At 31.8% G+C, this 13,677-nt stretch overlaps 1 protein-coding gene across 1 annotated transcript; it reads left to right on the top strand.

Moving 5' to 3' along the window:
- Positions 1–412: 412 nt before the first annotated feature.
- LOC149528393 (F-box protein MAX2 homolog A-like) lies at positions 413–964 on the top strand. Its single transcript, XM_089808033.1, has one exon. It carries the CDS (start codon positions 413–415, stop codon positions 962–964), a length of 552 nt encoding a protein of 183 aa, XP_089664159.1.
- Positions 965–13,677: the final 12,713 nt, after the last annotated feature.

Genomic DNA, 13,677 nt, shown 5'->3' with positions numbered 1-13,677 from the left:
ATTTTTTAAGGAAAATTGTAAGAGTCCATGAATTTTATTTCACTTTAGAAGTTTCAGCTCCTTAGTTGAAAGAAATATTGCTAAAATTTATTTTTTGACAGAGATTGCTAAAATTTATTAGTCGATAGGCTATTATAGGTGAGACTTTCATCTAAACCTGTCCTGTCGCTTAAAACAACTAGTTGTTTTTGTTAATGGTTTGCATTGATTGCGTATATTTCAATAACTGCGAGATCTTTTATTAGATCACAATCTGATTTACAAATGAGATATGTGGTTCGATTGGAACATCTTTTTCATTCGTTGCCTACCTTTTGTACTTTGAAATCATAAATCGCACTTCAGTGACATTTCGGAAGTGATTATCAGTATCATATTCGACCTGGTGAAGGATGGGAGGGCAAGGAATTGAATGGCCCTGGTTTGCAAGAAATGGTGGGAGCTGGAGCGAGCAATGCAAATGGAGCTCTGTGTGCGAGGAAACATAAGCAATTTGTATTTGATAGCATTTTGTTTTCAGGGCATGACAACTCTGGCCCTGTCGCAGATTTCGCCATGGGGTTACCCTGTTTTGGATGCCTCTTCTCCTAAGAGTCAAATAATTGGGCATCTTCTGAAGCAGGCCTCTCACGTCGTTCAGAGCATCACAATCTATGCTTGCAACACCCAGAACATCGACATGCTTGCGCACCTCTGGCCGCGAATCTGCCATGTCAAGCTGGTGAAATGGCACCAACCCGTCAATGATCCAGGGTCTCCTCTTAGAGAGCTGTTGCCACTTCTCAATTGTGAATTACTTCAAACCCTAGACCTCGCTCAGTTCTATTGCTGGACGGAGGACGTTGTCTCTGCTTTGCTCTATTCCCCTCTATTTCTGTGTCTGCCTCTCAGAATCTCTCGTCTCTCAATTTGCTCATGCTTTCTACGGACGGTTTCAAGGCCCCCAAGCTCGTTGCCATTTTAGAGGCCTGCAAAAACCTCCAAGAGTTGTATGATGTATGTGTCTTTGATTCGCGGTGAGCTATATTTCCTAAATTTCTCTCCTTTGTTTCTAGGTACCAGCGACCCCTGTGCCGCTCGCTTCCATGGCACCTGAAACCATAGAGTGAGAAAACCCTAAACAAAGTTTTCTAAAACCCTAGAGACAAAAAATTTCGGTGCGACCAAATTTGTTGCTTCTTCTGACAGTAACCTCCAAGAGACGGCAGGACATATGCGTGTGGAGCAGGGCGGCAGTGGCATAATAGAATAAACAGCCAAGCAAGTGAAGAAAAAAGAAAAAGCCAATGGGACTAAAGATTCCATTGCGACATCTCAAGAATTTATAGTCAAAAGGGGGCCAAAAAAACTCCTCTTCTATTGCAATTAAACCTAATTGTGGTTGAGATATGAGATATATGGTATGCCCCCGCCTTTGCATGACAGTTTCCCTACACTTCATTTTCTCTGGTCACCCTAACATTATGATGATGTAACATTATGATGATGCAATTACATTACAATTCTCATAGTCGCCCTTCCCTGAATTAACTTACCGAATTCCCGCTCTCTACAATGCAGGTAAATTCTCTTTCGTTTTCCCAATGCACATACGCCCAACGTGGGTAGCTTATACAATTTGTGGCCATCGAACAAAGCACATGCCTATCTTATGCACGAGAGAAGTTGTGGTGAAAATATCAATATTCGTGGACATGGCTGAAATTTTTTACATGTACCTAGCCTATATAGCTCCCTATACTGGTTAGAAGTTTTCCACTTTCTTGAGATGCAGTGTGAAAAAAAAATATCGACAAAGTTATGAAAAAATATCAGGACTCTGGCCCAAGCCTTTATTTAATGCCCTCGTCTGTTTCAATCTTCCTCCGATGTACAGGGAAATCTTTTTTTCACTATTGCCCAAAACACGTCGGGCTTTGCATTACAGTGGAATAAATAGAATGTGGGTAGACAGAATACCCATGCTTGGAATTTGTAGTAGTATTGGTGCTTTTTTAACACTTTTAAGCCGAATGGAAATGAACTATATTGACAGGTTAATTATGCTATGTTTTCACAATTTCCACTTTATTCTATGTTTTTTGTTTCTTTTACATCAAGATAATTTTTAGTCCAGTGACTATAGCAGCTCTGTACAACATCCTGAACTCTTTTACTTCTCTTTTGATTGAAGCAGCAATTTGGAGTTTTTCATTGGCCCATACAAGCCTCAGGCCCCCACTGATGAATATGCAATTTCTTCACACTTTTTTTCCTGAAGATAAGATGTCCATTTCTCAAGTTCTAATGATCTAAACTGGAATAAATTTAATGTTTTCCGAGTTCTGATAGGCAAAGGAAGCCAATGGAAATGCCCATCGCAGACCAGATATGGATAGTAAATTCTGGTTTTGTGTGACTTAAATTTGAGGTTGACACTAAAAACCTTTTATTAAATATTAGATAGTGCACGAAGAATCATAAGAGATGAGAAGATGAGGTTGAGATTCTCTCACTCTTAGACTCTTAATCAATTCTGCTAATGTCTAAAATTGCTGCACATTAATAGATCTGTATAGAACTTATAAATCTTTTTCTTATATTGTTAGATATGAACACATTATTCAATTTATATAAAATAAATTATTTTCAATATATTGGTACAATTATTTAAAAATACAATATTGACTGATTTATATTGCCAAAATATATATTCTAGGAGTCAACCCAAGATTTCATGTAACAACTCATTTCTCCCATTTGTGATGGAATTGGTAGCAGGTAGCAAAGGCAACAATCAAAATTGAGCACAACCCATATGATTAACAAACATGTAGAGGAACCAGACATGGGAGTAAAGATTATTGCAAGGATTAATGGGGTACTTGTTCATTATTCGTACAATCTAGAGCTTTCACTTGCAAAATATTGTACAATGTTTGTTTGTTAATCATGAAATGAAATGGGAAAATAAAATTGAAACACTTGATTCCATCGCCATAGGGAAGTGTCTGGCCTCCTTGGCTGCCATTCTTAAGAGAGGCACCTCCAACGCACTCTTCTATTCCACCTTGCTCTAACACTCAATATCAAGGAAAGGCCTAAAATGATGAGTTGAATGAAGGGCTGCTAGAGCTATTGCTCTCGAAATACTCACTGTGATTGCATCAAAGCAACAAAATGAAAGCAATCGAGGCAAGGCAGTAGAAGCACAAAATAAAAATAGTTAAATAATAAAAGCTTGGACCACGTACATAGTTTGTTCTTAAATTAACTTTTCTTGCAACTTCACATTGTTAGATATTTGGGCATTCCTTTCTTAGTCCAACCTTCTATTAAGGATATATGGTTGTCAATCTTTTCTAAGATTGAAGACAAACATAAAAAATGGAAAATCCAATGGTTATATCTTGTTGGAAGGGTTCAGATTGTGTAAAAAGTTTTGGCATCTCACGAAATATATTACTTCTCTACTTGGATGTTTGCCAGTTATTAGCTCAATGTGCTAGAAAATCTTTTAAGAGACTTTTTGTGGTCATAGGATTGATGCTTCAAATAATAACAATTGATATTGGTAACACAAAATGATGGGGTTTGACTTTTACAACTATATCAAGAGTTAAATCACTAGATAGCTCTCAAATAGAACCAACATTCTCCTTTCATCAATATGAACAAGAATGAAAAATAATCCATTACAATTATTAGGAGAAAAGAAGAATCTTGATTGCAATAACTCTCACTAGTGCTCCCTTAATATATATGAGTCTATGTGTGATACTTTATCAACTTTTTATTGGCTATGTTTATGCATTTGAATATCCTTTTTCCCCAGTGAATAAAGTTGTTGTGTTACAGGCATTATGAGAAGATGTCCCTTATGGTGATGGAAATCATTTTATTTTTTAGAAATCAATTTCTTCTTATTCCAAAAACAAGCTACTCATTACCATGTAATACATATAATGTATTAAACTTGCAACCAAAAATCTGTCTAAAAGATTCTACTATTTTCCTCAAAGATAGTTTATTTTGTGAACAAAATACATACCAATTTAACAATCTTTTATTTTTGGTTTCCCCTTCTACAATTCTTTTCATTTTATAATACATATATATGAATTTAAAAATAATTAAATTTAACTATTTCAAATTAAGAATAATTAATTTATTATTTATCTTTAAGTTTCCTTTTATATTATATTAGATGTCTAACAAAAAAAAAATGTGAGCAATCATATTATATAGACTTACACCTTTAGTCACTATCGGCATACCCTTGCTCCTTTAGGTGCAAGTGCTAGTTTTATGACAAAGATTATTTAGTTGTAATGTGTCAATTTTTGACAAACGGCTAAATTTTTTTCTAAATTGGTGAGACTTCTCTAGCCCCACTTCATTTTCATCTTCTATTATGGAGGAAAATATTCTAATTAATCCTAGCCCCCCAAAAGAATTCTTATGGGGATCCTCAACCTCAAAAATAGACCTATAGACCCCCTCACAGACTCCTACCTAAATATGAGATAGTGCATGCAACATTGCTCACTTTTTGACTATTGCAATTGGATGATGATCATTAGTTCCCCAATTTCTCTTTGTGTTGTCTCGTTCAAAAGGCATTACCAAGAATATTTGCATATTTGTTGATTCTAAATTATCACATTTCAAATTGAAGTTTTGTATTCAAGATTTTTTTTGGGGTTTTCCTTTTCTTTTCCAGTATCTTGTTTTACATGAAAATTGAGGAGGGTTACTTTTTGATTGTCTTAAATAAGAGTTTTAACGTTAACAAATCTTTGTGTACATTTAACAAATGAAAAGGTAAAATTTAACTTTTTTAAAAAAAATTCAATATGTTTTTTCATTTTATTCATAGAAATTTTATCTCTTTGAAATCTAAGAGCCAAATGTTCAAATAGATATATTTTATAAATTCATTCATGTCTTCTAGGTCTCATCCAAATATTCTTTCTTTAGCCCAAGTTGTCATTGAAAACAATCTTAGGTCATCTACCTATCTATTCTATCAATTCATTCATGTCTTCTAGGTCTCATTTAAATATTCTTTCTTTAGCTGAAGTTGTCACTAAAAACAACCTTAGGTCATCTACCTACTTTTATTTGTTCTATTTTCTTTTAAGGTATCTTATGAGATGCATCGTAGTCATTACTTCCATAGAATTAATCACCACTTTCTTAACACAATATCATAAACAAAAATTTAATTATGAACTTACTTGTGATCAAACACTTATGTATTTTCTCAATTTGTTTCCACTTGAATTCAAAACTACTACTAACCAACAATTTACATATGTATATCCAAACTAGTAACACTAGAAGATAAAAAAGCACTTATGTCTAGCTCTCCAATATCTACTTTGAAGAGACAATTATAATTTCCATCCTTTTTTTAGTGTTCTCATTTTATAGTATCATGTAATTATGCTTGTTGTTGAATTCCACCCCAAAAGTTTTGTTCTTTGTAACTTCTTCAAGAATATTGTCTTGAAATGCAGCTTATTTTGGCTTCATTTACTTATGCGAGAGAAAATCACAATTTTGGATATTAACTTATATAAAGGCATATACTTATTCTCTTGCACCTCAACATCAGTCCTGAAACATTTAAATGTGTTTGTCAAAGATGAGTATAACCTCTTTGTAAAGTCTATGAACAACCACTTTAAAATATAAAAGAATCACAAGTTCCTCAATTCCATGTGATAGTTTACACTTAAGGACCATGTTAAAGGTCTTACAAAAGATGTCTTTTCCTTACTCCCATTTACTTTCAATTAATTGTCTTAAAGTAATGTTGTGGTCTACAATAAAGTGTTTATGCCTCAAAACTATTGTCTCTTTAATTGATTATCTTTTTGTTTCATCGTGTTTGTTTTATTCCTATCAAATTAACAAATAACTTTACAAACTTGATGGAATTGTTATTGTGATTCTATATTTGGAAATATTATTGCTGCCACCACTTTTGAAAAGAGGTATTGATTCCACCACTTTCCTAAAGAGTATATAGAATTATACTATTGTCGTTAGGAGAAAATATTCTAACATAATTTAATCACATGCAACTATTTATTCAATAAATCATCAAAAAGATGCGAATATCATATCCTTCTAATGGCGGCGCTTCTTAAAAGGATTGTGTCGACCATCTAGAAACCAGTTCTAACATCTTAATGATTTTCTTTGAAATTAAAGTTGCTTGAAAATATTTCTTCTCACTTAGTAGATAAATTAGGTTCAAAGATTCAGAAATCTTTTGAAAAATCTTAAGAAGTTTGTAATTTGGGATACTTGTGGTACGCTTTAGGGTTAGTGTCTATTTCAACTTCTATGCATTAATATTCATTCGATGTATCACTGATTAATGTTGTATCCAATCCATCCAAAAATGGAAAGCATACCACAAGTATCCCAAATTAAAAACTTCTTAAGATTTTTCAAATTTATTTTATTTTAGACTAACATAGTTATAATAATCTAATTTTGGAATGATAATACTTGTCCTTCGTCAAACACTAGAAATGTTCTTAGATGTAGGGTTAGAGATAATCATTACATGAACATCATAGAAAACATTGGTTGGATGTAACACAATATGAAATGACCCATTTTGTACTACAAATCCTAATATAAATATTAGGCAAACATTATTTAAGAGATTGAAGCCATATTATGTAAGGAGAAACAAAGTGTTTGAAAATTCTTCTTGTTGTTATCATATTAAATTTGATCTTCACTATTAGGTTTATCAAAATTTCGTAGAATATACATTTGGCTATAATAATGCTCCTCCTAGTAGATGAATTTAGTTCATTTCATCTATTTTATGTGATAAAATAGATGATCATGTTGGCTAAACAATTGTGTTAAAGGAACATATCACACATGTGCTAATTTGGCTCTTTTTCCTTTGACAAATGATGATATTAATGTCACCAAAATGATAAATTGAAAGTATTAAAAGTATGTAAGGAATGATATTCCCTATAGGGTTATTTTTCAAATTTGATATATATTACACATAACTTAAATATTAAAATAATAATAAAAATTATTAATATGTATATACACATTAAAATATATTAACTGTTAAATGCATGGTGTGTGCAAGTTCAGTTGTTTTGGAGGGAAAATATCTCAGGAAAATCATGTTAGTGAAACATGGAATTAACTTTGTTGATTACAAAGTTGAAAATAAGGTCCTTCAGTATAGTCACCATGTTATTGCTACCTCTATTAATCTACATCTAGTTAAACATTGAAGTGGATGATGCAAGTGGAGACTAGATACCAAGGATCATGGAAGATTATTAAGTGTTCTCCAGGAGCGCATGGAACCATTAGGGACCACTTAAGATATTTCATATTTAGGTCTCACCTAGATATTTCATATTTATCTTCACTTGAGATATTTAAAATGTATGTTCATTTCATGTTTAGTCCACTTATATATGCATGTGTTCATTTCAAGTTTACGATGTCTAAATGTGCATTATGTTCATTTCACGTTTACTCCACTTAATATGCATGTGCTCATTTCATGTTTGGGATTTCCAAATGTGCATGCTTTTCATTTCATGTACAACTTAGGAGTTTTAAATGTGTGTATTTATGTTCATTTCATGTTTACTCCACTTATATATACATGTACATGCATATATGTATTAATTTCATGAATACATCTAGATAAACAAATTCCTAGGACTTATGGATGCATGCACATTTCATTTTCAATTATATGTTGACTCCACTTTTATGTTTAGCCACATGTACATGTTTATTAATATTTCATGTTTAATGTCCTTGTATGTTTATGTTTCTTTCATGAAGCTAGGACTTATAAATGTTTATGTTCATTTAATGATTATATTTTAAAAAATTTATGCCTAGACTTATATATGCATGTGTATGATATGTGTATGTTTATTTCATTTAAGGATTTAAATATAAATTATAACAAATTGAATCACCTAAATCAATCACATGTAATTAATATCTAAACTATGTAATTGCATGTAGATCACAAATGTTAATCAATCACAAATGGAATCAATATCTAAACTATATAATTCAATCAGTCACATATAATCATAAAATTAAAAATTAAATCACTTAGAAATTAAATCAATCACGTGTAATTAATATCTATTTACTATGTTATTGAATCAAGATGAAAAATGTAATCAATCACACATGTCTAATCATAAAATACAAAGATATATATCACATGGAGCATAAAGTAGAAACATATATAAAATGTGTTATCATAAGAATCATATAAATATAGTTCATGTATCATAAATGGACCATAAACATATACATACACATGTCAATACATATATAAATATAAAATCATAAATGTGTACATGCCTTGCTCAAAAGATAAATGATAAACTAAACATATTATGCATACATCCTAAACTAGAAAGTCGTCCAAGCACATACAAATAAATCAAACCTCTAAGTGAGACTGATGAGCATCATGTGGTTTTGAAGTACGAATTGACCCATACAAATTTAGTGTACACAATAATTTGTTAGACTGTACACACACACACACACACACATGAAAATTAAATTAATTTAAAAGTCTAAATTTAAATTTCACTTGAGCACTATTGTGTGTCACATCCATCATATGTGTAATCCCACTAGTAGTATGTGTGATATCGACAATGTCTCTCCTCTCTCCAAAATCAAATCCCCTACTAGACGAAGTAGGCTCTACTACCTATGCCTAGAAAAATATTATTCATTAAAAAATATCATTCTGTGTATATGCACACTTGTGTATAGAATATAACTATTATACAAAAAAAAGAAAAAAAAAAGCACTTGTGTTTGAGGAGCAAGAGGATAATCCATGACACAAGCTACAATGTCATCAATAGAAATATCATCTCTAATCATGGCAATCCTCTATAATAATGAAGAGTGCATAGGGTTGTACAACTGAGATGAAGTGGTTTAGAGTTGTTGGTATTATGACCAAATATCATCTCCATATATGATCCCACTCTAGTGCCAAACTCAATTTGACTCAATTGTCGTAGTTTCTCATCTAGTTTGTCTAGTCCACCAGAAGTAATAGTGACATAAACAACTCATATCTCCTCAACTAGATTTGGAGTAGATTGTAGTGCATATGAGTGTCATGATGAGTGTTGAATGACATATGTGTTGTGTGTTATGTTGAGTGATGATCACCAAAGTCTTGTGCACCCTATTGTACATCTCTAATCCTATATGAAACCTCTTGTAAATCGACAATGTATGAATACGCCTATATATCTAAAAAATACAATGCCATATCCATATGTCTATGCTCCCCACTAAGGCCACATATATCTCCTAGAGAAAGAAGACATGCAACTCTGTAAACTTCATCACTTGAAACAATAGGTGTAGTACTAGATGATGCCTCTAAAGATGATCTGGGTTGAATAGGTCTTCTCATAATATATCTACCCAGAGTGTTAGATGTCATGCTACTAGCAGAAGCTACAATGTGTCCTATCATCTCAATTACTTCCCTCTAGGAAGAAATAATAACTTTAGCCATATTAGTGGCCATCACTAGGATCACAACTAGATTCCTCTACCCCACTAACTATCAAGGATCATGTCGAGGTCGACCAATTAAATGGTACTCATCATGATCTACAACTTTGCCACATCCTTGACCATAATATCCTAGAAGATCTAAATAGTTGACAATGTAACCAAATGGAACTCCATGTACAACTACTGGACAAAATTTAATGATATTTGGTCATTATTGGGATAATGACCATGTGCTATGAGAAGTTGAGGGTATATCGTGCATGCAATCTGAGGCACAACACATCTCATAACCTGATAGGCCTTCACCAAGGCCTTACCCTTATAAAATTGGAAAACCATTGATAATCTCCTTTGGGACCAGGGTTTGAACCTAAGCAAAGGTAATATCACCCAAGACCTCTTCTTTAAGCTTTGCAAAAATTGTATCAATAGACTATGTTGAGACTGTAGTCTGTCATCTTAGTCTATGACTAAGATCTCAAAGACTCGTATAGATTTTCTCACAAATACCTCTATATAAATGATCTATAGATCTATCAATCGACTATCTGAGTCATGTCATCTCTATAGTCATAAAATTGGAATATATTATCCATATTAGGAGTACAAGGGTGAACACATGGTCCTTGTGCCTGCCCTTTTCCTATTCCCTGACCCTTAGGCTACTCATGATCTTGAGGCTACTCATGTCCTAACCCCTAATCATGAGGCTTCTCATGTCCTAGTCCCTAATCCAAGGCTTCCCATGATCTAGTCCCTATCCCTCATCTCTATCATTTGATTCCATCTACATGGGTAATATGTGCAAATTAATTGTTAAGTAAGTCCTATTAAATGCTAATACCTATCCTATATTGTAAAACTATGAAGGTGGACTATTAGACCTGTTAATAGGTTATATTAGACATGTTAATATGCTATTTAAATTAAGAGGTCCTATTAGGCCCTAAGAGATCTATCCTATTAAGATACAATCGGTATATTACTTCTTAATCTATGTCTTATTGTAGGTTAATAGTCAAATTAGGTGTTAATGTGCATATTAAAATAAACTAAATGTCATCTACAAATGAGCAGAGAGTGAAAGGAGAGAGAGTGAGGAGAGTGAGTGAGAAGAGAGAGAGTGAGAGGAGAGGGAAAGTGAGAGGAGAGAGAGTGAGAGGAGAGCTCAATAGCGAGCAGAGAGAAAGTTAGAGAAGAGAGAGTGAGAGAGATAGGAGAGAGTGAGGAAAAGAGAGCAAGGAGAGAGTACATAGGAGAGAGAGTAGAGGAGAGAGAAATTTTGAAGAGAGAGTGAGTTTAGGGTTTAGGGCTTAGGATTTAAGGATTATGGCTTAGGGATTAGGGTTTGGAGTTTAAGGATTAGGGTTTATGATTTATAGTTTAGGGTATAGGATTAACTATTTAGGTTTTACAATTAAAGAATTAGGGTTTAGGGCTTATGGTAATGTACAATATCAATTTAGGGTATAGGATTTACTATTTAGGGTTTAGGGTTTTAGGAATAGGGTTTATGACTTAAGATTTAGGGATTAGGGATTAGGGTTTAGGGTTTAAGCTTTACTGCTCAATGTTTATGATTTACAATTTAAGGTATAGGATTTACTATTTAGGGTTTAGGATTAGGGAACTTAGGATTGAGGTTTAAGGCTTAGGGTTTATGATGTCTATTTAGGGTATAAAATTTATAGTTTAGGTTTTAGGGTTTATAACTTTTAGGGTATAAGATTTACTATTATGGGTTTTGGGATTAAGGATTAGGATTTATGGCTTAGGGTTTAAGGATTACCTAGGGTTTAGAGTTTAAGGATTAGGGTTTGCGATTTATGGTTTAGGATATATGATTAACTATTTAGGGCTTACAGTTAAAGGATTAAGGGTTTAGGGCTTTCGATAAATGTATAATATCAGTTTAGGGTATATGAATTACTACGTAGGATTTAGAGTTTTATGATTAGGGTTTAGGGCTTAGGGTTTATGATATCAGTTTAGGGTATAGTATTTACAGTTTAGGGTTTAGGGTTTATAATTTATAGTTTAGGGTATAAGATTTACTATTCTAGGTTTTGTGTTTAAGGATTAGGGTTTAAGGCTTAGGGTTTAAGGATTACCTATGGATTAGGGTTTAAGGATTAGAATTTTGGGTTTAAGGTTTAGGGTTTAGGATTTACAATTTACAATTTATTGTATAGGATTTACTATTTAAGGTTTAGGGTTTTAGGATTATGGTTTATGACTTATTGTTTAAGAATTAGAGTTCAGTGTTTCCAACTATAGTTTTAACTATGTTTTTTCAACTATAGTTTAGATAGCTATTTTTTTTCAACTATAGGTAAAATAACTATGTTTTTCAACTAAAATTTGAAAATAAATATATTTTTTCAACTATACAAGTTATATTTTTTCAATATTTTGTATGCACCTAGTAATAGATTTTTGTTTTTCATTTTCAATCAACCTAGAGTATTTCGTTTTCCATTTTTTATCTACACCTAGAGTTTTTCATTTTTTAAACCAATTATTTTTTCCAACTATAGGTTTCACTAAATTTTTCCCATATTTTCTAACTATATTGTTATGTTTAAAACTATGCATCATAAATTAAAAATAATAATTTACATAAAACTAACTAAAATTTAACATCTAAACATAAAACTAATTATGAAAACATTAAATAACTATGTATTTTCAACTAAAGTTCAAAAATAAATATGTTTTTTCAACTATACTTTATATTTTTCCAATATTTTGTAACACTTAGTACTAGATTTTCAATTTTCATTTTTGAAACCTATTATTTTTTCCACTAATAGGTTTCTCTATGGTTTTCCAATATTTTATAACTATACTATTATGTTCAAAACTACACAACATAATAAAAAATAGTAATTTACATAAAACTAACTACAATATAACATGTAAACATAAAATTAATTAAGAAGCATTAAATAACTATGTTTTTCAACTAAAGTGTAAAAATAAATATGTTTTTTCAACTATACTTTATATCTTTCCAATATTTTCAAACATCTAACTTACTAGATTTTTTTTTCATTTTCTATCGATCTAGAGTTTTTTTTGTTTTCTATCTAGACCTAGAGTTTTTCATTTTTTAAACTTATTATTTTTCCCAACTATAGGTTTGACTATATTTTTCCAATATTTGATAACTATATTAATATGTTTAAAACTATGTAACTTAATAAAAGAATACCAATTTACATTAAACTAACTACAATTTAACATGTAAACATAAAAATAATTAAGAAACAACTAAAATTTCACTAAAAATAACTAAAATTTCATTAAAAACAAATAAAAAATCCTAAAAAATAATTAAATATTATTTCAATACAAAAATGAACAAAATACATATCAAAATGCTCAAAAGAAGTAAAAATGTAGATGGCAATGTCATTTTCAATGTCAACTTCATTGGCTTCACTCTAAGCCCTTAGGTCCACAAGCTATAATAGAAAATGAGAAATAAATTAGTGATTAGTGATTTATATTTCCAACTACTTGTATGGCACAATTGAAGCCCACTGTTAATGTTCCACATGGGGCTTTGATCAAGGACCGTACTATCCAGGCTTCGAATGAAGCCCCAAGGGGCCATCATTTGAAGTCGAAGCTTCAATCAAAGCCCTTCAATGTGGGTGATCCCACTTTCCATTTGATTTCTTTGTAATGGAAAGTGGGAAGCATTATTGTGGCTTCACCCATATATATGCACAAGCTCTAATTTCTTATTTATTTTTTCCTTCCCACTCTTTACAAAACTAACTCTCTTTTATTTTCCATACACACAAATTTCACAAAAATCCATATTGACACATTTTAGACTTGGTAAAACTTTCTTTGAATGAAGTAATTTCATATCTTTCTTACTCATATGCCCAAGTCTATTGTTGAAGTTGATGAAAGATCAACCCCACAGCTCCTAAGAATCACTTGCATGCAAACACCTATTACAAAAGAGAGAAGCAAAAGGCTATGGAGGAAAAAATTGTCAGATCCATAGACAAGACATTCTTGATGAGATAAATAGTAGATTGCTATTATCAATAATAAATTAATCTCAGTTTTCAATTGTGTTTGCAATGA

The sequence above is a fragment of the Cupressus sempervirens genome, chromosome 11, assembly GCF_028749045.1.
Source record: "Cupressus sempervirens isolate cs-2001-9-10 chromosome 11, ASM2874904v1, whole genome shotgun sequence".
NCBI classification, from domain to species: Eukaryota; Viridiplantae; Streptophyta; class Pinopsida; order Cupressales; family Cupressaceae; genus Cupressus; species Cupressus sempervirens.
Note: the sequence above shows the minus strand (reverse complement) of the source record. Positions and strands in the feature narration are given on the sequence as shown.

Excerpts from the sequence above, each read along its gene's own strand:
- LOC149528393 (XM_089808033.1), top strand. The coding sequence starts at position 413 with ATGGCCCTGGTTTGCAAGAAATGGTGGGAGCTGGAGCGAGCAATGCAA.